The 23,256-nt window shown below is 52.8% G+C and overlaps 1 protein-coding gene and 1 long non-coding RNA gene across 2 annotated transcripts in view; both read right to left on the bottom strand.

The window, feature by feature from the left end:
• Positions 1–23,256, bottom strand: part of ITPK1 (inositol-tetrakisphosphate 1-kinase) — a 153,914-nt gene that overhangs the window by 101,360 nt on the left and 29,298 nt on the right. The window contains exon 3 of the mRNA XM_055418412.2: positions 14,706–14,730. Coding sequence (XP_055274387.2) covers positions 14,706–14,730 — 25 coding nt within the window. The remainder of the gene's footprint in view (positions 1–14,705; positions 14,731–23,256) is intronic.
• Positions 1,349–6,985, bottom strand: LOC148774496 (uncharacterized). The gene is made up of 4 exons (XR_016035745.1): positions 5,274–6,985; positions 4,240–4,328; positions 2,899–3,028; positions 1,349–2,610 (listed from the first exon to the last, which is right to left on the bottom strand). It is a non-coding gene; the product is annotated as an uncharacterized LOC148774496 (long non-coding RNA).

Genomic DNA, 23,256 nt, shown 5'->3' with positions numbered 1-23,256 from the left:
CATCTCCCACCGCCTCTCCCTCCTCCCACCAGTACGTCTTCTTGCCTGTTCACTTGTTGCCAGCCCCTGGATGCCAGCTGTTGTACTGTACTAGCGTACTGTAAGATTAACAGTGTTTTCTTTACTTTTGTTTTCTCATGTATTATTTGTGCAAAAAGAATGACCAGCCTGTCCAGTACAGTACTACATAGCCGATTACGTCAGATGGGTACTAGGTTAACCGTGTTGGGTTCTCTCGGAATGGAACTCATTCGTATGCAGGGGACTTACTGTATTGCCTTTTTGTCAATGTCTCTTTGAGGGTAACTTGTCCAGTTTGAGGGTAACTAATTCCAGAGCCTGAGCATGCTGGTAGAGCTAGCTGCAGCCCAACATCCAGGCCCACTCTCTTCTCAAGAGTTCATGCGAGGTGACAGCATGCCCAGCAAAAAGGCCGCCAGGATCAAGTGCCTGTTAGAATACTTCTGACCCAGGCGACAGAGGCAACAGTGTAACGTGGGACTTCTGTGGAGGTCACCGAGGGAAAACAGACTCAGGTACGAGGCGGGGTGCCCTACTCCCCGACCGCTTTCCTACAGCTTGGAATGTAAACGAGATGGCAGAAGCCCCAGCAGCCGTTTCCAGCAAGGAGGTGATCTGGAGCCTGAAAGTCAGAGCAGAGGATGGTGTGGCACAGAGGGAAAAGGGTTCTGTGCAACTTTATGGCGGAGAAGGCAATGGCAAGCCACTCCAGTGCTCTTGCCTGGAGAATCCCATGGGTGGAGGAGCCTGGTAGGCTGCAGTCCATGGGGTCGCTAAGGGTCGGACACGACTGAGCGACTTCATTTTCACTTTTCACTTTCACACATTGGAGAAGGAAATGGCAACCCACTCCAGTGTTCTTGCCCGGAGAATCCCAGGGACGGGGGAGCCTGGTGGGCTTCTGTCTATGGGGTCACACAGAGTCGGACACGACTGAAGTGACTCAGCAGCAGCAGCAGCAGCAGCAGCAACTTTATGGAGCCCCCACACCAGCCCTAGGTTCCTACATCCAGCTTCTTTGACACAGAGAGAAATAAACACGGTATTGAGTTGGCCGAAAGAGTTTGTTAGGATTTTTCCATAGGGTTGTATCCAATACTTCATTTCAGCCCGGGGTCCCCAACCTCGGGGCCGTGGACCGGTACTTCCTGACAGGTCGGCAGCAGCAGCAGATTAGAAAGAGAACGCACAATAAATGGAACGTGCTGGAATCGCCCCCAAACCATCCGCCCCTCCTCTCCCCCCGTCTGTGGAAAAATTGTCTTCCACGAAACCGGCCCCTGGTGCCAAAAAGACTGAAATAAATATATTTTAAGCCACTGTTATTTTCAACCTGCTACTGGCAGCTGAATGCCAATCCTGAGGGCTCCAGAAAGAAGCTGCAGGTGGACAGGGGGCTGGAGAATGGGCACTGGCCAGGCAGAGGGAGTGGGGAAGTGGGGTCCAGGAGAGGCCCCCAAAAAGGACAATGACCCTGCACCAGGGGCTCATGGAGGATGTACTCAGGCCGCCAAACTCCTGCTTCTCTTTAATTCCCCTTTCTGTCCAAGGCAAGAGAAAAACTTCCTATTTGTGATACTGACAAGGTTCTTCAACATTTTAGGAAGGAAGGGTCAATTCTCTGCACGGTTTTCTATCCCCGCTCCCAGGGACTCAGAGTTCTCCTCCTCCTCGGCCGCTAATCTCATTTCCTTGCCTGCTCTCACTACCAGGAACCTCTGAACTACCCTAGTGTACCCTCACAGCAGCAGGCCTGACCGTTAACATTAATCCTCCTCCATTCCTCAGCCTTGATTTAATCCAGTCTTACTAACCTGTCCTTCAGGGAAAGAGTCAGAGTATGACGCATACAGAACGCCAAAAGGCAGGAACATCCCTGGAATAAGAAAGTAATGAAAGTGACCCAGCTTCCTCTTTCTGGGAATAGTTAAAATAGCAAACTATTAAAAACAGATTAGCACTTCATGAGTGTAAGGGGGAATTCTCTGGTTTACGTATATTTTCTGACCTTTCAAAGTGGTGCTCTGTGATACACCAGCCTGTTACTGGAAAAAGAAAAAAAAAAAAAGAAAACCAAGACCTCTCACCTGGCCTCAGCCTTCACACACCATCAAACCCAGGTGAAGAGCCCTCCACGGTGTAGAAATACGTTATCACACTACTTCCTCCACTCAAAGGCACATTAAATGTTCACAACCCAATTTCAAGCACATTAAAAGATTTTTAATTAGGCGTTAGAGAACAAAAAGAGAAAAAATGGAGGCGGGCAAGCTCCGGGAGATACTGGGGGACGGGGAGGCCTGGTGTGCTGCTATCCACTGGGTCCCAAAGAGTCAGACACGACTTGAAGACTGGACAACAACAAGTTAGTATAGGCATGCATAGGGAGAAAAATAAATGGAATCGTTAGCAGTGCTTATTTCTGGAGAATAAGACAATAGGGAATTTTTCTAATTCACGTATTTCTATGTTATTGAATTATTTTCCACTGGCTTCCGAAGATTCCTTGATAAGTAGTGCCTGCAAACCAGACTGCATGCCAGGCTGGCACAGCCCCCAGAAGACACGGTCCACGGTATTAAGGAGCCTCTGGAGAAAAGGAAAAGCTGCCAGATATGGAACTACGCCACGAAATGGGAGCTTCTGTGCCCACAAGGTTGGGACCACAGGGCGAAGGTAGGCAGAGATGAGGGAGAGGCTCTCGAGGCCTAGGGCGGTGGTCCATGAAGGCTCTGAGGAGCTAGTAGCTGTGAGCATGGTCACACAGATGAAGCAGTGTCCGCAAGAGATCGAACAGGACGAGGGGTAAGGCAGGCTGCCGGGACCGGATACACAGAGGAGCAGCCTAAGGGTCTGCACAGGGGCGCTGGGGTGTACCTGAGGGCGTGGCCCAGGTGGGAATCCTGGAGGAGGAACCAACCGCCAAGTGCTTCATGGACCCCTCCAAGGAAGGGTCTTCCCCTGTAGCCTGGGCACTGCAGCCACGCCGTGATGAGACGGGGCCTGTCTGAGAAAGAGCACGTGGGCATCAGACACATCAGGGCGGAAGAGAGAAAGACACTGGGGCAAAGGAACTGCAAGGGAGTGCTGGTTTCAGAAAAGACACACAACCAGCAGCGGGGTGTGGAGATTAAGAGAGGGACCAGAGCGCCAGCAAGCTGGGCTCAGCTCGGCCTCGTGCCAGCTGCGAGGCTGGGGCGAGCTCTTCTGGACTCAGTTTCCTCAGCTGTAAAGTATGGAGAATAAAAGTTTATCCGTTGGGAATTTCCTGGTGGTCCGGTGGTTAGGATTCTGCGCTTTCACTGCCATGGCCCAGGTTCAATCCCTTGTCATGCAACTAAGATCCTGCAAGCTGCACGTCACAGCCAAAAACAGAACACAAACCAAAAAAAAAAAAAAAGTTTATCCATTGAAATAAAGCTAATAATAGCGCTAATAACAGTCCTTCTCAGATTGTTGTAGGGATTAAATTAGTTAACCTACGTTAAGCGCCGAGAGAACTTCCCGGAACACAGTGACGCTGTGTCCACATTGCTTTGAACAACTCCCCACCCTGGTGGCTCAGACAGTAAAGAATCCGCCTGCAGTGCAGGAGACGTGGGTTCAATCCCTGATTTGGGAAAATGCCCTGGAGAAGGAAATGGCAATCCACTCCAGCATTCTTGCCTGGGAAATTCCACAGACAGAGGAGCCTGGAGGCCTACAGTCCCCATAGGGTTGCAAAGAGTCACGTCTGAGCGACTTTCACTTGATTTTCACTTTCTCACTCCCTTATAATGAACAATCCTAGGGAGGCACCAAGTTGAACAATTCCTGGGACTCAATCAATTCACACACATCCCAGACTTTTTTTTTTTTAATGTGGATCATTTTTAAAGTCTTTATTGAATGTGTTAAAATACTCCTTCTGTTTTATGTTTTGTTTTTTTCGGGCCACGAGGCATGTGGAATCTAAGCTCCCCAACCAGGGACTGAACCCACACCCGCTGCATTAGAAGGCAAAATCTTAACCACTGGACCACCAGGGAAAACCCATGTCTCAGATTTCTAACAGTCAACCTCGGCCCAGAGGTCAGAAGGAAGATAGCGCTGCCCCTCCTTTGCCTCCCAGAGGCCAAGGAACTGCCACAGGGCAGGGAGCAGACCCATCACCTGGCAGCGCCCCAACCCAGCCCTGAATGGCCCGCCCAGAGGTTAAGAAAAAGGGCTGGTCCTTACTTTGCAGAGACACGTTCACGGATGAGTTGACAGAATGATGAGACTGGCTTCAGACCATCCAGTGGGAACAAGGTCTCCAGGAAGTGATACTGGCCAGGAGATCATAGACACCACGCTGAACAACAGGTACACAGAGATGCCCTACACCCCCTCCCTACTCTGCTAGGTCACGTGAGTTTCCCTAACAGCAAGTTCTCAGCTCAGTTCAGCAAACCCAGAACACACATAGGGCCCGGTGCTGCCCTTCTCAGAGACGGCAGGGTCTGGCCCAGGAAGACAGGTCCACAGGCAGCTCCAGCTTGGGGGAAGGAGGTCTGTTGGGGGAGCAGGGAAGGGGTCACCCTCAAGGTGACATCTGAACAGGTCTAACCCCACAAACAGAAACATGAGATTGGGGAGGGGGCTGGAGAGGGAGATGCCAGCTTCTTAGATGCAAGGATGCTCTGTGGTCTGTGAAACTGAGCAGAAGACAATGCCCGTCTCCACTCCTGCTTTCCCACAGCCAGCTGTGCGCCTGGGATCTTCACGTCAATTCACATCTCACAGACTCTCAGCCCCAGGAGGCGCCTCCTCCCCAACTCAAATGGGAGCCACTTGTTTGCCCTGGAGCTTCTGCAACTGTAATGTGCATTCTGCTCAATGAGGGATGCAGAGTCGGGTTCAGCAGCTCCAGGCTGGCACTCTAACCCAATCCCCGGCAATGGCCAATGACTGGTGGACCACACTTTTGAGTAACACTCTACAGACAACTTCACTCCAAAACAACCTCGAAACAGATGGCTACTTTCAAAGCGGAATCTTAGCTTCTGGCTCTCTCTAACCCTTTTAACCCCTTCCTATTCCCCACGTTCCTCCTTGCGTCTCTTTGCCTTTATGTGCTTGTTACATCCCCAAAGTGGCCAGAGAAATCAGAAAGCCAGCCAATGGCAGAGGGACCAGGAGACGGAACCCCAACTTGTGGAGCAGTGTGGAGGGGCTGGCTCCCCCAGAGCCCAGCTTCCCTGACTGGAGTGCTTTCTATTTAAAGGACTTACGCAAGTTGACTCAGCAAGTCAAAGGCCAGGAAAGAACACCCCAGAACTGAGGTTCACAGCCCTCTGAAGCCACACAGGACTGCTCTGATGCCGGAGATGGTTTCTATTTGTAACAGCAAGCCTGAAAAGCTCAAGAATAAAAATAAAACTGGCAGAACTGAAACCATTCAGCAGACGTTGACAGCACTTACATCGACTTGTGAACATTTTCCCACGCTGCCCTCCAAAATGTGGTCTGTTTCATGACTACTTAAAACATCTGACATGTTCAGACCCCAACACATGCTTCCCCAGCCCCATGTATGATGATTATATATTAAAAAAAAAACACTTTTGATAATCATGCTTACAGATAAATGTGTCTAACTCCGTTCATTAAATGTATGTTAAGTAAAATGAGAAAAAAAAAATAATTTTCAGTGTTTTGAAAATGATACAAATATCTGTGTCTCAAATTTTTAACAATAAAATCTATCTTTTAAAAAGGAATTAAGTTAAAAATCACAATAGTTAGAAACCCAAAACTTAACTTAGGCGAGGGGACAAAAACCCCATGCTTTTGCACAAGACAACGTATTTTTCTAAGCAGCACAGCTTCACCAGTAGCCGTATCTCCACCACACACACACAAACCACACCATTCCCTCAAGGACGAGGGAAAAAAAGCCCCTAAGCCTTGAGCTTCTATTAGGCATCTTAGGTCCTACCCCATTCCAAAGATGAGGCAAGTGAGATCACACACGGTCAGAAAACAGACTAACGGCAACTCAGAGCCAGACCTCTTGGCTCCACGGGAGGCTGCGCTCAGCCAACAACAACTGCAGTCTGTTCAGTTGCTAGCTCATGTCCAGCTCTTTGCAACCCCATGGACTGTGGCACGCCAGACCTCCCTGTCCCTCACCAGCTCCCAAAGTTTACTCAAACTCATGTCCATTGACTCGGTGATGCCACCCAACGATTTCATCCTCTGTCATTCCTTTCTCCCACCTTCAATCTTTCCCAGCATCAGGGTCTTTTCCAATGAGTTGGCTCTTCACATCAGGTGGCCAAAGGACTGGAGCTTCAGCTTCATCATCAGTCCTTCCAATGAATATTCAGGGTTGATTACCTTTAGGACTGACTGGTTTCATCTCCTTGCTGCCCAAGGGACTCTCAAGAGTCTTCTCCGGCACCACGTATATCCCAACAATGGACCCAAATGGCCATGTGGAAACATCCTGTGCGGAACCAGCTTCCTAGCCCCATGGCCACTCTCCCCAGAGGTGCTGGGGTCTGCTGTCAGAGGTCGGGGTCATACTCAGGTGGCCTTCAGGAAGTCCCTGCCCACGAGAAGCTGGCCAGCTGGGTGCCCTGGGCTCCCCCAGGATGTCAGGACTCCAAAAAACAACAAGGCAACCGATATTCCCCACACCCCTTACATGAGGCTCCAGAGGACCCAGCAGAGGGAGCAGGTAGAAGGAAGGATGTTCACAGGTGTCCAACCCTACCTGGGCACTAATTACCTGGAAATAAAACCAGGAGGCGCCAAGGTCAACCAGCTGGGCCACCCTGGAGAGAGTGTGGGTGGCGAAGGGAACCCAGCCAGGGATTAATCACTGGACACCTTTAACTCCATGCTTTTTAAAACAATTTTTGAATCACGTGAATCATAAATCATGTGAAACTATTAACTAAATAACATACTTTTTTTTTTTTTAAGCTGAATGGAGAATTCCACATCTCTAATCCTTGGAGGCAAGCGCACCACTCCCCCAGCCATGTGACCCCTCCTAGTTCTCTGTGGGAGAGGGGCTGCTGACCTGAGCCGCCTGCATTGAGCACAAACGTCTGAACCAGCAACCCCTCCCCACGGCTCCACCTCCTGCACTGCCCACACCCACCCCTAGTCTAAGGACTGACCCCCTCACTCTCCGGCACCCCCACACACACACACCCAGGCACCACACCCTGAAATCTGTCTCCCCTGCCATCCACTACTACGTCCGTTCTGGCCGGACCCCAGCACCCCTGATAAGCCCTGACCTCAGTTTCTGACCAGAAGACCCAGCTCTTCCCCCTCCAGTCTGGCCATGTCTAATCTCCCCCCTCCACCATGTGTCCTCCCAGCGGGACCCTCCCCCATCACCTCTCCCACGGAGAAGCCCTTTGATGCTCCCTGACCCAGCGGCCCACAAACAGCTCACCTGGCTCTCTTGTGGTCTGGCCCTACCAACCCTCTCTGACCTAACTGCTTGCCAACTCCTTTGTGGCCAAGGCCTCAGCGCTTTCAAACCACTCCACCGGCAGACAAATGACCCCCTGTCCCAGCCCCAGGCTCCTTGTACAGGCTGTGCTCCCTGCCCGGAATGACACTCAAATACCTCACCTCCCCACCCTGCGCCTGGTTTATCCTGAATCCAGAAGCCTCAACTTCCCCGTAAGGCCTTCCCCACCCCCGCCCACTCCCCTCTTTCTATGCCCACTGCCCCCATGTCCTCGCAGGGCCCCACGAAGGCACAGACAAGTCCTCCCACCCTCCAGGCTTGCCCGTGAGCTTGGGGCCACTGTCACGGTACCCCTTCAACTCCAGATGCCCAGCACCCAGTCCTCCATGTGCCCTGGGCACATGGCCTGATCTTGGCATCGATCTCTCTTTCTTAGTCTTTCCTTTCTGCTGCTGCTTCTGCTGCCCAACCTCCTGCCCTGAATGGTTTGTGCAGAAAAAGGGAAATGAACGGATGAAAAGCTCCAACGTCTCAAGTAGCAACAACTCTGGAGAAACCTCCAGGAAGAACCTGCCGCCCGCCCTTCACTCCCGCAAGCTGGGAAAACATATTTACTTCCTCAACCTGCTTGAGAAAGAGTGGCTGTTCCAGAGACGGGGGGTTTCGTAATGTCTGAATTCTCAAGGAATTTGGAAGGAGGGCCATGAATCTAGAATCAGCAACTGTACTTCTCACACTTACAGCTTGCTCATTTGCATTTTAAAATAAGACTCCAACCCCTCTCCTGCTAACAGCCATCTCCTGCTCCCCCCTGCACTTTGAAAATAACTGGTGAAAGACAGCCCTCGGAACCTGGCGGGGCAGATGGTGGGATGCAAAATACATTTTCCTGAGGATGCTGAGGCTGAAGGCGGGTGGGACCACATAGGCATGATATTCCCACCAGAATTTCTTCCAGGGATGCCCTTAAAAAGGGAGATGGGGTCCAGGGACGGAAAACTCACCAGCTTCCCTCCCAAGCCTTCCCCGTGGATCAGGTCAGAGAGATAAATGTTCCCTGGAAGGGCGTCTTGCAAGGCTGACGTTTTAGCCCCAGGCCACAGATGACTTGAGTGTTGCGGCACGTTTTCTCCCGACAAAGCTTCACTGAGTGGAAAGGCCATGAAAACGTGCTGTGCTCAGCCCTAGGTCACTCAACACCTAGACGTTTCGGGAGCAGAAGGGGCTGTGGGCTTAACCCTACCTCTCAGCCAGGCTCTGTCAGGTGGACGAGGCTCATCGCCACTAGCCAGGCTCACCCTGCCTTCCTCAAGGAAGCCTTCCTGATTTACAAAAGTGGGGTAAGGACCCTCCTCCATGCCTATGCCCACAATCTGTGCCCACGATCCCTACCCTCTTTGGGTCTGAATGCCAACGGGAGGCTTCAGAGAGCTGAAGGGATGTGGCCTGGGCCCATGCGAGTCCCCAGCACCTAGAGCCTGGGACCCAGCAGGAAAATGTTTGCTGAATCCTGTTGTAAGGGGCAGGGGAGAGGGGCGGTCTTCCCAACCAGCATTTGTCGGCTATGAGGGACCCTCGCGCTCACTGGGGCTTCCCCTGCGGCTTAGCTGGTAAAGAATTCGCCTGCAATGCAAGAGACCTGGGTTCAATCCCTGGGCTGGGAAGATCCCGTGGAGAAGGGAAAGACTACCCACTCCAGTATTCTGGCCTGGAGAATTCCATGGACTGTATAGTCCAAGGGGTCGCAAAGAGTCGGACACGACTGAGCGACTTTCACTTTACTTCACGCTCATTGGTTCAGTGAGGCCACCTGTCAACACCTGAAATGGAGGAGTCAACAGGGACTGTGTATCCAGCGTCCTCATTACAACAGTTCAGAGGGGAAACTGAGACAAACAGGGACCTGCGACCATCACCATCACGACAGGCACCCCCTGAGGCCACAGGGGTGGCCGGCCTCTTGTGCCACCCTCCCACCCATGCTCTAGCCGAGTCCCAGCACTGATCGCAGGGCAGGACTCCCAGTCCTCCCAGCCCTGCCGGACTCGGGCTCACCTGGGGCTTCTCAGGCTTCCTGAGCAGATAACGGCAGGTGTTCATTATTATCAAGCATCTCTTGGCCTAATAGGCCCACGTCAGGGCAGGCCAGTTAGCCTGCAGACGAGCCCACTGCCAAGGCCTTTCTGAGTCTCCACAGAGGCCCAGACCCCAGGGTCTGAGTGGCCCTCTTGGGGCAGCACCGTTGATGACCTGAGAGCCGGGCTGCTGACCCCCCTCTCTGGGGCTGTGTCCACAGGCCTGGTTCTGGGAAGCAAACGGGGTAACACTCTAAAGCATGGGCCTTCAATCCAAACCCCCCAAAATAAATGTTTAAAACTCTGTATCTATTTGTACATTTTCAAGCTGACATCTAAATTTCTCATCGTAAGTTTAAATACTTGTAGAGGATGTAATTTCCAACATATTGTAAATATTAACATTTCAAAATAAAACTGTTACTGTGTCTCTTTCAAATGGACCCAGTGGAATTCTAAATACCATAGCAATTCAAGATCCACCGTCATCCATCTTAAAATTACAGAATTGGACGCTTCTTAAACACTTGGAAAGATAGCAAGGCTTCTTCTGCCTCCTCAAACTCCAATTTCCAATCTACATCCATGAGACATTTCTACTTTCAGTGTATTTCATGTTTGAAGGCCTTTTTCATTGATTAGTCTAACATACTATGAGACAAAAAAGAAAAATGTATATAAATGTCAATTTTTTAATTTCATGTAACCATAAAGCTCTAAGTGTCAAAATTTTTCTTCGGGGATTGAATTATTATTACAGCTACTATTAGCACATAATTGATCAATACAGCAGAAATATAAATCTATATAGGTAATAATCATAAAAATTAAACTTTATTAGAAATAAATCTTAGAAGAGATGAATGGTAATGCTTTTAAATTATTTCACAAACCCACAGATGACTATTACCTACTGCCAGAATAAAGCAGAGTTTATTATCAATTCTATCTCCATTTTTCAAATTTTATAGTGCTGAAACCACCTAGTCAGATAAATAGAAAGATGGAAAGAGATTTACCATAGCAAATTTTGTGAATTCCTTCAGAATTATATGGCAAGAATTACAGTAATTTATTACCAAAACTCAATTTTTTTTTTTCCAATCTGGATGCCATTTGTTTCTTGTCCTTACTTCACTAGTTAGGACCTCCAACACAATACTGGATAGAAGTAGTGGAAGTGTCAGCCTCTCAGTCGTGTCCGACTCCCTGATCCCATGAATCCCATGGAGCCTGCCAGGCTCCTCTGTCCATGGAATTCTCCAGGCAAGAATCCCATTTCCTTCTCCAGGGGATCTTCCCAACCCAGGGGGGGAAATGTTTTTTCACCATTCCCGACCCAGGGAAAAAAGTTTATTTTTTCACCATTACATATGATATGAGCTGTAGAATTTGTGCACAATGCCCTTTCTCAGACTGGGGAAGTTTCCTTCTACTAGATTGCTTGGGATTTTATGCTGAGTAGACGCTGGATTTGGTCAAACGTTTTTTCTGCATCTAAGGACTTGTACCTAGAACATAGAAAGAATTCCTAAAATTTAATTAAAAAAAAAAAACCCAACTTTGAAGTGGGCAAAAGATTTGAATAGACACTTCACAGAAGATATACACGGATGGACAAGAAGGACATGAAGAAGTACTGAGCGTCATTAATTTTGAAGGAGATGAAAATGGAAATCACAATGTGATACCGATGTGCATGTACTGAAATGTCTAAAATTGAAAAGACAGAGGATACAAAGTGTTGGCTGGAAGGTGGAAGAACCAAAAGCCATGAGATCAGCTGTGGGAGTGAACAGATGAGGAGGCCGAGGGTCTGCAAGGCTAACTTTCATCAGTGTGTCCCCACCCCCGCCTTGGAGAGGTCTCACACAAACGCTTCCTTCCAGCAAATGGCATCACTGCCTGGTAGACAGTGGTGCCCAATAAATGTTAGCACTCACAGTGTTACTACTGCTGTTCAACAGCAGGAAGAACAACTCTTGTGACCAGGACACACAATGCAGGTCTCACCACCATTTTAGAGTCTTGGTTCCTGAACCTAGGTCCCAACATCCTTCTTTGTTTAAAAAAATATTAACAGGAGCCAAAGCCCAGGTAACAACAGGCATGAAAGCATGTAGTAAGCAGAGCAATCTATAAACATGCAGGAAAGACCCGGTTATCAGAAGAACCATGGGCTTTACAGGCAAACCAACCGCACTCAAATTCAACTCCACAAACTTAACCAATTCAGTTCCTTGAGGGGAAAATTCTGTCGGTTTCCTAATCTCTTAAATGGACATGAAAACACCATTCACATCACTAGTGGCTGCACAAAGTGGGACCGTGCCCTTCGGAGCACCTGACCCAGGAAATGCTGAGTGGCAGCTGTGGCGTGCTTACTCTGCTCCTGCCTCTTCAATCATTGCCACCCGGTGACTGGAAAACGCCCATCGCCAGCATCCAGGGGCCCACCGGCCTGGGGTCTGGTGCACAGAGGCTTGGCTGATTTTGAAAAAAAAAAAAAGCCAAGTGGCTTGGTTTCCAATTTCTTCGAAGAGTTTTTACTCTATATCCTGAAATTTCAAGTTCTCCAAACACACAGGGATGCCAGGAGGAGGTGAACAGAGCGGCGTCATGGTGGGTTTTATTTTTAGATGCTTGGCGTGGAAAGCGTCCAGCCTGCCTTCATGCTGGTCCCCAGCTGCCACTTCCTCCCCCAAGTCATTGCCCAAATGAACAGCAGACCCATCAAGAAAGATTTCACAACTCTTCTTCTGCCTGGTACATTCTAAAACAATGGCTCCAGTTTCCCATTCCACCCAGAGACTAAGTGGATTAAAGGTCGTGATCTTCCCGGGAAGCCATGCAAAGCGAACACACTGACCCCTGGGTTGGCCCTCACATCCTGAAGCTCCAGGGGCTCCCTCCGCCTGTCCCCTCCCATGGGAGGGGTGACCGGGTTATAGTCTGGGATCTGGTGTGAACAGGGATCAGGTACTGGGGACAGAGCCTACTTCTTCACCTTTTAAGCAGCCACTGTTCATGAGCACATGAATTCATTGCCTCTAAAAACAGCTCCCAAGAGAAATTTCCCCACTGACCCCGATGGAGGCTGTAGCTAACCTCCAGGAAGAACCTGGCCCTTCACAGTGACCTCCAGCAATAGCTTAAACTATGGGTCTAGGCTTTGGTGGTGAGTACAGCAGCATCTACAAAGGATCAGGGGGCTTCCAAGGAAACCATCAAAGACGACTAAGAGATGAAATTAAGCCAAAGTGTCAAGGAGCAGGAGACACCAGGCTTCAGAAGGATATGAGTACAGCTGCACCTGCTTTGCCCACTGCCGGACCCCAGGCAGGCATTACCAATCCACCTCTGTCCTCAGCCATTCACAGACTTTAAAATCCTCCGGCAGTCACTACTAATCAATCAAAAATGGCGCTGAAAGCATTACTTTTGACTATGCTTTGGACCTCCCCCTTTCGATGGATGGATAAACTGAGGTCCACGGAAGAGTTCAGCGCAGATCATGGAACAGCAGAGCCAAGACAAGGCAGGATGAAAAACACACAGCTGCTAAGAAGCTTCCAGAAACTACCTCCTCTTCTAAAACAAACCTCAGCCTCGGGGTGATAAGTTCAACCCACAAGCTATGACGAGGGAGGCCAGGAGGAAGAATTCAGCAGCCGGCCACCACAGCAGCCAGACAGAGGCGCCCGGCCCCAGCCCACCCACCACCGCACCCTGTGCGTCCCCACCCCCGACCCTGCCAGGTGTGGGGAGGGGGCTGGGGGCCGAAGTTAACGAGGTGGATTCTGAGACGATCTCAGCAGGCTGTATAAAAGCCTTCCTCAGGTATTCTAGCAGGTGGGCAGGCTCCCGTCAGCCCTGATGCAGCCCTAGTCTGGGTTCCCCTCTCGGCAGCCCCAGATGGAAGAAGGGCCGCCAGCCAAGCTGCACACGCAGGCAGACTCACCCTGGGCAGGGATAGGGAGCCCAACCAGGATACCCGCGGGACTCACCGAGTACTTGTTAGGTGCCAGGCAGAACCTCTGGTTCTGCCCCTCATGAAGGGTCTGAGGGCATCTTTACGTCCCCGCAGAGAGAAATGGCCCCCTTCCCATCCCCCCACAAGTCATAACTGCCAGGGCAAGCAGAGCTAACCAGTGGGCACCCCTGGCGTGTCCCCACCCCTCCCCACTCTCAGACAGACCCAGCCTCCTGGCATCACTGCTGCGGTCTGAGCTTGTCATCCATTTGGGGCTCACAGGGCAAGCTCCACACCCCAGGAGAGCTGCTCTCTCCAACTACCCTTCCTTCTCCAGCTAATGAGCTCATCTTGCGTGTGTGTATGTGTGTGCTCAGTCATGTCTAACTCTTTGCAATGCCAGGGATTGTAGCTCGCCAGGCTCCTCTGTCCATGGGGTTCTCCAGGCAAAAATACTGGAGTAGGTTGCCACTTCCTCCTCCAGAAGATCTTCCTGACCCAAGAATCGAACCGGCCTCTCCTGCGCATCCTGCGCTGCAGGCAGGTTCTTTGCCGCAGAGCCATCAGGGAAGCCCCAGTGAGCTCGTGATCCAAGTCCAACCCAAAGTGAAGCAACACAGCGGGTCAGGAGTCTCTGCTGACTCAGCTCATGCCCCAGGGGCCAGGGGAACATCTCGAAGATCAGATGCAGCCACTGAGAGCAGAGAAGGGCTGATAAGGGGGAGAGGACACACCCTGGGGCGGGGAGAAGAGAGGTCTATGGAGACGACACCACTCGGGTCGTGATACAAGAGTGGCCCGGGTAGGAGAAGGCTCGTCCCCAGAGGGCTAACAGCTGAGGCAGACACCCAGGGGCTGGAGTTCCCCTGAGGATGGCACAGACGGGCCACAACAGCACCCAGGACCAGGATGTGGGGCTATGCCCCCTCCCGCTGCCCACTCAGACCCAGGGTCCCACCGCTCCCTCACCGACAAAGCACAGCAATTCCTCAACCCCACCAGACTGCCAGCCCCAACTCCTGTCCACCCTGGGCAGCGATCACGTCGATTCCACAGAAAGAAAAGTTCAAACAAGAGCAGGTGGAGAGAGGCCAAGCGCCCAGACGCCTCCGAGAGCGGGAAAGGCAAGTGCTGCAGGCTCTTCCACCCGCACAGCGGCGAGGGCACGGTCTGTACTCACCTGCACGACTTCTATGCCTCGCTTCCTGTGGAGAGAAACAAAGAAAACATAGGTTACTCTCCCAGCGCCTCCACCACAGCCAGCTGGAGGCAGGGCAGTGGCTGCCCCTCCCAGGCCGTGGTCCCCGGGATGACCTCACTCTCGAGGGGGACGCTTATGAACCCCCAGCCAGTCCTCGGAGCCACCTCCTGGCTGAGAGAGAGGGCTGGGTGCCCAGAGGAGGCTGGCTGGCATCTGCCCATCTGGCCCACAGCCAGCTGTCCCCCCCCACTCCAATCCCGGGGCCCGGGCTTCATGGGCACAGCTCCAGCCTGAACTACCCCAACCAGACCCCCCGCCCACCGATGGCCTTAAGCCAACCACCCACCCCCACTCCCACCCGGGCACCCGCAGGTCTGCCTCAGCCCGTCCCACTCCAGCCCACCCACCCTCCCCCAAGGACCAGGCCTCCAGGCCCTCCAGTCCTGCCCGGCTGCTAACCCATCGCTGGCCATCTCAGCCCCCCTGACACCCCGCCCACCCTCTGACCCTGGTTCAACCACAACCGTCCTCACCTGTATCCTCCCAGGCCTGGACCTTGTCCCCCTGCCCCTGACATCTCCCCCACAATCCAGGACCGCGTGCCCTGATTTACCCCACCCCATAGAGCCGGGGTTGGGGTCCGGATCCCCACAGAAGCACACAAAGGCTCCCTGCTGACTTGCCCACCCGCACACCTTACTGCAAGCGGTTCGGGCCGCACAGGATCAGCTGGCATCTCTAAGCCTCAGGCCTCACTCTCCAACCCAGCCCTTCGGACTCAGTTCCGACAGACATGCTCCCGAGAAGCCTTCCCTGGCTCACGACGCCCTCTCCCCACCCATGCACACAGGGTGAACTTGGGGCGCCCTTCCTTCCCAGTCCGTGGTTATGGACCAGCAGCGGGTTGTCACCTGGGGGGCAGAGCCCACGTGGACCACAGACACCACCACAGCCAGGCTGCGTGCACTTTCCTGAGAAGAGAGGCTGGGGGCCCCCCACCCCACACCCCCCTGATGCTCAGAGGAGGCTGCGACCAGGCAAGGTCAGGATCTGGGGTTCCCTCGCCCACACTGCCTCCTCGGAGCAGGGTCAGGGTCAAGTTCACTAACTGCACCTGCCCGGCCTCCAGACGTCCCCTGAACTTCAACCCATGAGCTCGGTTCCTGTGCCCGGCCTGGCCCGCAGGGGACAACACAAATGAAACAGCCATGGCTCGGGTCGCCAAGGGGCTCACTGCCTGAGGGAGGCACAAAGCCCGGGGGATACCTCTGGGCCACGGTGAGCAGACCCATCGCCTCACACAGCACAGCGGAGGTGACACCTGCCGATCCTGGTATCTGTCATTTAACGGCTCCCACAAGCGTTGCCCAGCACCTTCCAAACACCAGGCACCGAGCGTAAACACACAAGGAGGCCACCATGTGAGACGGTAAGACGCAGCAGAGGGGTGACCGAGTCACACGGCGGGACACGCCTGCCGCCCACCCCTCCACCCTCAACAATTCCCAGGGCCCGGGGCCCTGAGGAACCCCAGCTGAAAACCACAGCAGCTGATGCTTTCGGGGTCCCCACTGTCAGCTGCCCTGCAGTGCTGAAAGGAACGGCAGCCGAAGTCCATCTGTCTCCCTGATTTCACGAGGGGTCAGGCAGGACACAGCAGCACCACCCTGGGCCACCAGGCCCATGGGAGGGGGACGGACGGCGTCACTCAGAACCTGCGCCGTCTCCAGGCGTCGGCTCGCTACCCGCGCCGGTCCCTTCTGAGCCCCAGCACCCCTGCCTCCATCCCCGACGGTCCTGGCCCCCCAGAAGCACCAGGAACGGTAACTTGCCACAGGACTGTAACTGGCCAGGTTAGGCTCCGTGTCTCCTGGGCCTGGCTCAGCCCCTGCCCCCAGCCTGGATGGAAACCTCCAACAGCTGAGGGAGAAAGAAGCCTCGGGTGACGCGACTCCAGACAGACGGACAGACGGACGGCCTGGAGGGGAAGGGCCCCTGTGCACGTGACCCGCGCCAGGTGGAAAGGGTTTCTGCCAGGCGCCGGCCCAGCCTGGCTTCTCCCTCCAAGAGAATTCTCTCCGCATCCAGATTACCCCGGCATGCGGCTCGCACGTCCTTCGGAAGCCAGCTGCTGCGGTCACTTCCTATCCGTCCACATCACACAGCCCAGACAGTTCCCACCCTCCTCCCCCATCCTAAGAAACAAACAGGACTCCAACTTTGAAAACAGATGGAACACATAAAATAAAAGAAACAAACAACCAAAAGCAAGAGGTCTTGAGGTCAGACTGAAAAACTCAAAGTGGGGCTGAGCTCCCAGGAGCCGGCACCATTTCTCTGCAGCTCAAAGCGTCAGAAACAGGACAAATGGGGCTTCTGGCAGAAAAGAGGGGCCTCAGCTCCCCTTTCCATGCGCATCCAGCCACACGTACACCAGACACGCTCACGGTGTGAGAAGCGGAGGCCCACTGAGCGATCACAGCGCCTTCCACAGTGATCGCCCATTACTCTGACCAGCAAGCTCTAGAGAGCAGCCAGGCTCCCCACACCACACGGTCACGGCGCAGCTGGTTCAGAGGCACCAAGAGGGCAAGTCTTGTCTCCGTGCCCCAGGGCCTCGGTGTAACAGGGTGGGGGGCCTAAGGAGGCGAGCGGAAAACCATGTCCCTACAGTGGTGGGATGCCTCACACTCGGGAGAACAAGGTTTAAGCCTGCTGGGGTTCAGACTTCTGCACCTGGAATTTCTGCAGAACAAAGGTGTCAAAAGCCCAGTTTCCCAAGCAGGAGGCTCCAGAAATCTGGTCCTAACCAGAAAGTTCAGAAATTAAATTGTGACACCAAAGGAGAAGTGGGAGGAGGGGGCGACGGAGGGAGGGAGATGGGAGTGAGAGAGGGGAAGACAAAGCAAACGTGCCATCAGCTGAGTAAACTGCTCCTCCTGAAAACTCCAGCTCCACGACCCCGCCCCACAGACACACCTGGACAAGCAAAGCATTTGGGGCTGTAAATGTTAACTGCCACACTGCCCGAGAGAGCAAAAGTCCGCAGCACTAAACCCCCCAAGATGGGACACTAACCAATGGCATGTGGTCAAAGGAATACTATGCAGCAGTTTAAAAGAACGAGGAAGTGCTCCAGGCCCCATAAGACCTGCCTTCTCTCCAAGATACTGCTATCAGAAAGTAAGATGCAAACCCTGAGGGCTGCACGTGGTTACCTGGGTTCAGAACAACATCCTGGATCAAAAGGCATGCTTGTGTCCATGCAGAACGAATCTGAAAGAACAACCAGAAAACAGCTGTGGCCCGGCCTCTGGTCAACAGCAAGGACAAAGGTGTCTGAGCGGTAAGGGGAAGGAGACCTTCTTCTCACTGTGCAGCCTCATGCATTTCTTTTTTGTGCCATGTGCCTCTAAGGCATGCCCCCAAACGAGAGAACTGTACTTTTTCAATTAAAAAACAAAACAAAACAGTTGCCAGCATTCCGAGGCCTGGCATAAAGATGCCTGATGTAGACACGGGTCAATCACCCAGTTGATGAAGTGGAATAGAGGAGCTCAGGATTTATCTAGAAAAGCTTCCCAGTGCTGCTCAAAGGGGAGCTGCCATGTCACCCTCTCCAGGGCCTGTCAGGCATCAGAGCATCCAGTTAACTGGATGTCTAAGCCCACTTAACTACTTGGATATCTGAGAAACAGATATGGAGGGAACTGCAATGTTAAGGGGGCACTAGCTATAAAGAACCAGCCTGCCAAAGCAGGAAATATAAGAAACATGAGTTCGATCCCTGGGTGGGGAAGATCCCCTGGAGGGGGGCATGGGAACCCACTCCAGTATTCTTGTCTGGAGAATCCCACAGACAGAGAAGCCTGGCGGACTACAGTCCACAGGGTCGCAAAAAGTCAGACACAACCAAAGCGACTTAGCATGCACACACACAGCAGTAAAGTGACATGCGCTTCTTTTTATTTTCTGGTAGTTTCTAAGTTTTCAACAAGGAGCATAGATACTATGAATACTTCTAAAGTTGTAGAAAAAAGTAACAATAAAAGTTAAACAATAAAAGAATTTTACCTAAAATCTGTACTTCGAGAAAATCCCAGCTCTAAAACTGTCATTTCCTTGATAAATATTGGATTCATAAGTTTTGGACAGAGGCCTACCTCACCACTCATAAGCTTGCTTTTCCAGAAGCTGGCTATCCAATGAAGGGAGAATCTACTTTGCAAAAGGGACCTCCATCCAAGAAGAGCATACCCTTGGGGAATTTCAAATCCTTCCAGACCTTTCCAGGGCAGGTATGAGACTCAGGGCTGCAGACAAGAGAACGACAAGCAAGGGAGAAAAATCAGCAGGGGAGAGGGGATGATGCCCCATCAGAGGTGCCCTCTGCCCAACAAGGAAAGAAAAGTCCTGTGATAGCTGGGAGAATTCCAGAAGCTCCGAGAGAACAAAGCAGCGGCCGAAGATCGAAGTTTGCCAAAAAGGGGGCCCCTCGGGTTCATCAAGAAACGCTTTCTCACAATGGGCGTGGCCACGGCCACCGGCCTCCCTGCAAGGCATGGCGGAGGCTGGAGAACCCCGCTGTGGAGGGAGGCCGGCCAGGCCACCTGGCAGCGATCTCACAGCAGAGGGTCGACCCGGAAACAGGGGCTTCCCCCCCACCCCCAGTGGGCATGGAGAAAGGAGCTGCACCTGCCCCAGAGCTAAAAACCACTTGGAGACCGGAAGTGTGTAATTATGTAAGTAGGAAGCCAGGCATCGCTTGCATCCCAGCCAGCTCGGTAATTACCAGCCCCGAATAACACACCATTTAGCACTATGAGGCTGGCAGGCAAACCCCCCACAGCCCCATCTCTCCCCGGCCAGCAGAAGGCAGGGTCCTCGAAATGTCTCCTGAAGTCTCAGGGCTCCCCGAATGGGCGGCTGGGCCTCCTCTCTCACACGGAGGGACACTCTGGTCCCACGGCCCCAAATGCCACACGAGCATCACCATCTAACCCACAGCCCAGGTCAGCTCCTGAGGGTCCCTCCTGGGCTCCCACCCTCCTCAGAGCCCCCACTCCCCAGCACGGTGCACGGGCATGGAGGCTGCCTGGCTCTGGGCCGCCGGTCCCTACTAGGCTAAGAGCTAGTAAGGTGGACATGAATGGTGTCCACCCATATGACAGTTCTCCTCCTGGGCACTCCCTCCCTTGGACACACACACACACACTCACCAGGTTAGGCACAGCCACGTGGCTTACTTTGGCCAAGCAAATGTGCACCGAAGTGACCCATGTCACTCCCAAATAGGACCATTCGATGGCTGGTGGTCGGCTCTCTAGCCTGTCCTCCTATTGCTCAGAAACTGTGGGAGCATGGGGCACAGATGGCCCCCGAAGCCATCCCAGATCCTCTCCTGGAGAGAAACCTGGCTGGGTGGCTGTGAAGAGAGGCTGGGAACCATGAAAAAAAAAAAAAAAAAGAAGGCTTTTTATTAAGAAGACTTTCAGCTTAGGAGTGGTTCTCAACCAGGGCAATTTTGCCCTCCAGGGGACATTTAGCAACACTTGAAGGCATTTTTGATTGTCACACCTGGGGCAAGTGCGCCTGGCATGTGGAAGGCAGAGGTCCTACAATGTATAGAACAGTTCCTGAAACAAAGAGCCATCTGGCCATGGTGCTGAGAATATGAGAGATGCCGAGATGCAGAGGACCAGCGCTGAGCACCCCCAGGGAGGCCACACCCCAGGGAGGCCCCCAGCCCTGGAGAGTCATCCGGGCCCACAGTGGACTCTGAATGAGTTAGAAATAAACCTGCTGTCACCAACCTCTCCGGAGGCTTGTTACTGCAGCCTAACCAGGCCTATCCTGACGGACAAATACTCCTTGAGGAAATAGGGCTTGTGTCCTCTATCTGCACCCCAGATTCCTAGCACAGGCATTTGGAGGTGCCGTACACAAGGCTTGGGGGAGTAGCACAAGCCCCTCCTTTCATCAAACTCTCCCAAGAGAGACCCTGTGCTGTAAAAACACCCAGGCCTGACCTAACTCCAAGTCTGCACAAGCTGGTCCCACTGCTGAAACGCCCTTCCTCAGGCAAATTCCTGCTTGTCCATCAGGGGCAGCTCAAACATCATACATGCTGAGAGGCTGTTCCCGGCCCCTTCCCTGGGCAGAAATGATGGCCTTTGGCCACAAGGCCTTGGATACTCAAGGCCGCTCTGTGCTCAGTCTGGGGCCATGAGCCCCTGAGATCTGAGAGCCTGCTCTTTATTCCAGCTGCCCCTGCCCACCACTGACCCCTCTCCCACACACCCGGCAGGTGCTCACAAGCACCTCCCAAATGAGGGTACCAGCCTCCACTCCATCTCTGAGCACCCCTGCCTGTCTGCTTCCATAGCTGCAGCCTGGTTCACTCACCGATGGTTTCATAATTTGGATTTCCCTTCTCTCAGAAGCGCCAGAAACTGATACAGCCCAATACAAAGGCAACATACGAAGAGAATTTTACAGCCAGGACAAACACTGGAATTGTTTGGACAGCTCCAAGAAAGAACCAGATAAACTGAAAGCTAGCATACGTCTTTTTACTTGGGGGGCAGTGGAGCAGGGGGCGGGGAGTGGTAAGGGGGAGTGTAAAACCCTTCTCAAGACTGGACAGTCACCTACTCTGGTAACTGAAGCCCGTCCCCCATACGAGGTGCCCCACCTGGAGAAGGCAGGCGGGCCAGAGGGTCCTTGCATGAGTCAGCATGCTCCTTCAGACCTAGAACAAGCCCACGGGATCCCCAGAAGTGGCTTTTCCTCATGAACCAGGATGTGGGCGAGAGGCAGGCTTAGTGACTCAATTTCCCTCACTTCCAGGAAGAAAGCAGAACCACCCGGGCCCAAAGGTCTTTGCTACAGAGACACACGACAGTATGGGGCCAAGACGCTCTAAAAGCCTACTCCTCAATTTACAGGGTGGGGAAATTGAGGCAGGGGTGGAGACGACCCAAGAATGTGCCCCGCTGCCTCCAAACCATCATCGCTTCAGATGGGAAACGGCCCTGACTTTTCATCTGAAAACAAATGTTGAAATTCCCTTAATGGCGCTTGACACACCTCCACTTTTCAGTATAAAAATCCTCTACTTGAAATTCTTTTCAGATCTTTGACTACCCCTTTGCACACAGGTGGTATAATTTTTCCTTTTCATAATCAGGGAGGGGCCCTAAATTGCAGGCAGGAGGGTGTTACCAGGAACAGGAGACCCACAGGGGCATCAGGAAGGGTTGGTTCCAGTGCCTTCCGCCACCCCCAGCTCTGGGCCGTCAGTCACTTGCCTTGGGGCTAATAATGACTCAGTCGATTCTCTTCTGAGCAGTTTCTTATTTCCAAGAATGCAAAGTCATTTTAACATCAGCCCAATGATCAAGGTAAGCTCCAGCAGGAAGGAAGGCAGGAATCCCTGCGTCACATTTCTGTCCTTTGGACCCACTGGGGGAGGGAGAAGCCTGCCCAAGGTCTGGATTGTTTCCAGCAACTCCTCAAGGTACCACACACGCTCAAAATAACTGCGCAAGCTTGTGCCAGACCTGCTTCTGGGATGCCGACACGCTTAAAGGCTGCATTCCACAGCAGATTAAGTATCTCCATCTACCCAGATCCTGCTGCTAGTATTCCCTTACCACTGAAAGCTCCCTCCAGGCCTGAGGGCTGGAGTCCAAGACCAAAAGAAGGGTTCTTTGAGCCACCTTCTGTGGCTGGAGCAGGGGGTCCAGGGGTGGGGGGGAGGACAGGGAGGTATCTGTGCCCTGTGCTGTCCTGAGCCTTCAAGCACAGGAGCACAGAGTTCCCTGTCATTAAACATTTGCTGACCTTCTCCACCCAGCTCTGGGCTGGCCTGGGAAGAGAGGCCCCCCCGCAAGCCACAAGCCCTGCCTAGAGATGCTGGGAGCCATAGGGCCCTTGAACAGAGCAAGCCTCTGGGGGATGGCAATGACAGGGGAAGGTTTCTGAAGACTGCCGCTTGAGCTGAGCTCCAGGCGCAGCCAGGAGGGCGGCTGCAAAGCACCAGCTAGGGCAACATCAGGGCCTCTGGGCACTGGGGTTCCCTGGGCCCCTCTGCCTCAAGCACCAAGGCTGCTATCACATCAAAGCAAAGGTGAGGTTGGCCCCACCCCCAATCACTGAAAACTTAAACCACAGCACCTGAATCAAATATTTTCCCAACCCCTATCTACTTGCAGGATGGGGAGTGGGAATGCAGGCCCTGGGAGTCAAATACCAACCTTATCCATGGGTCTGTGACTAAGGGTAAGGAGTCAGAGCCTGGCTCTGACCTTCACCCAGTCCCTCCCAGCAGAAGGTTCTGGAAAAGGCAGTGCATTGGAACACTGCATTCATTTCCCATTACTGTTGTAACAAATTACAACAAAGTAGGGCTGAAAACAACCCAAGTGTGTTCTCCTGCAGCTCTGGAGGTCAGGCTCTAAAATGGGTCAGCAGCTGAGCCATGTTCCTTCCTGAGGCTTGGGGAGAAATCACGCCTTTGCTGTTTCCA

Source organism: Moschus berezovskii, chromosome 21 (assembly GCF_049115385.1).
Source record: "Moschus berezovskii isolate FMDL1 chromosome 21, NW_MosBer_1.0, whole genome shotgun sequence".
Lineage (NCBI taxonomy): Eukaryota > Metazoa > Chordata > Mammalia > Artiodactyla > Moschidae > Moschus > Moschus berezovskii.
Note: the sequence above shows the minus strand (reverse complement) of the source record. Positions and strands in the feature narration are given on the sequence as shown.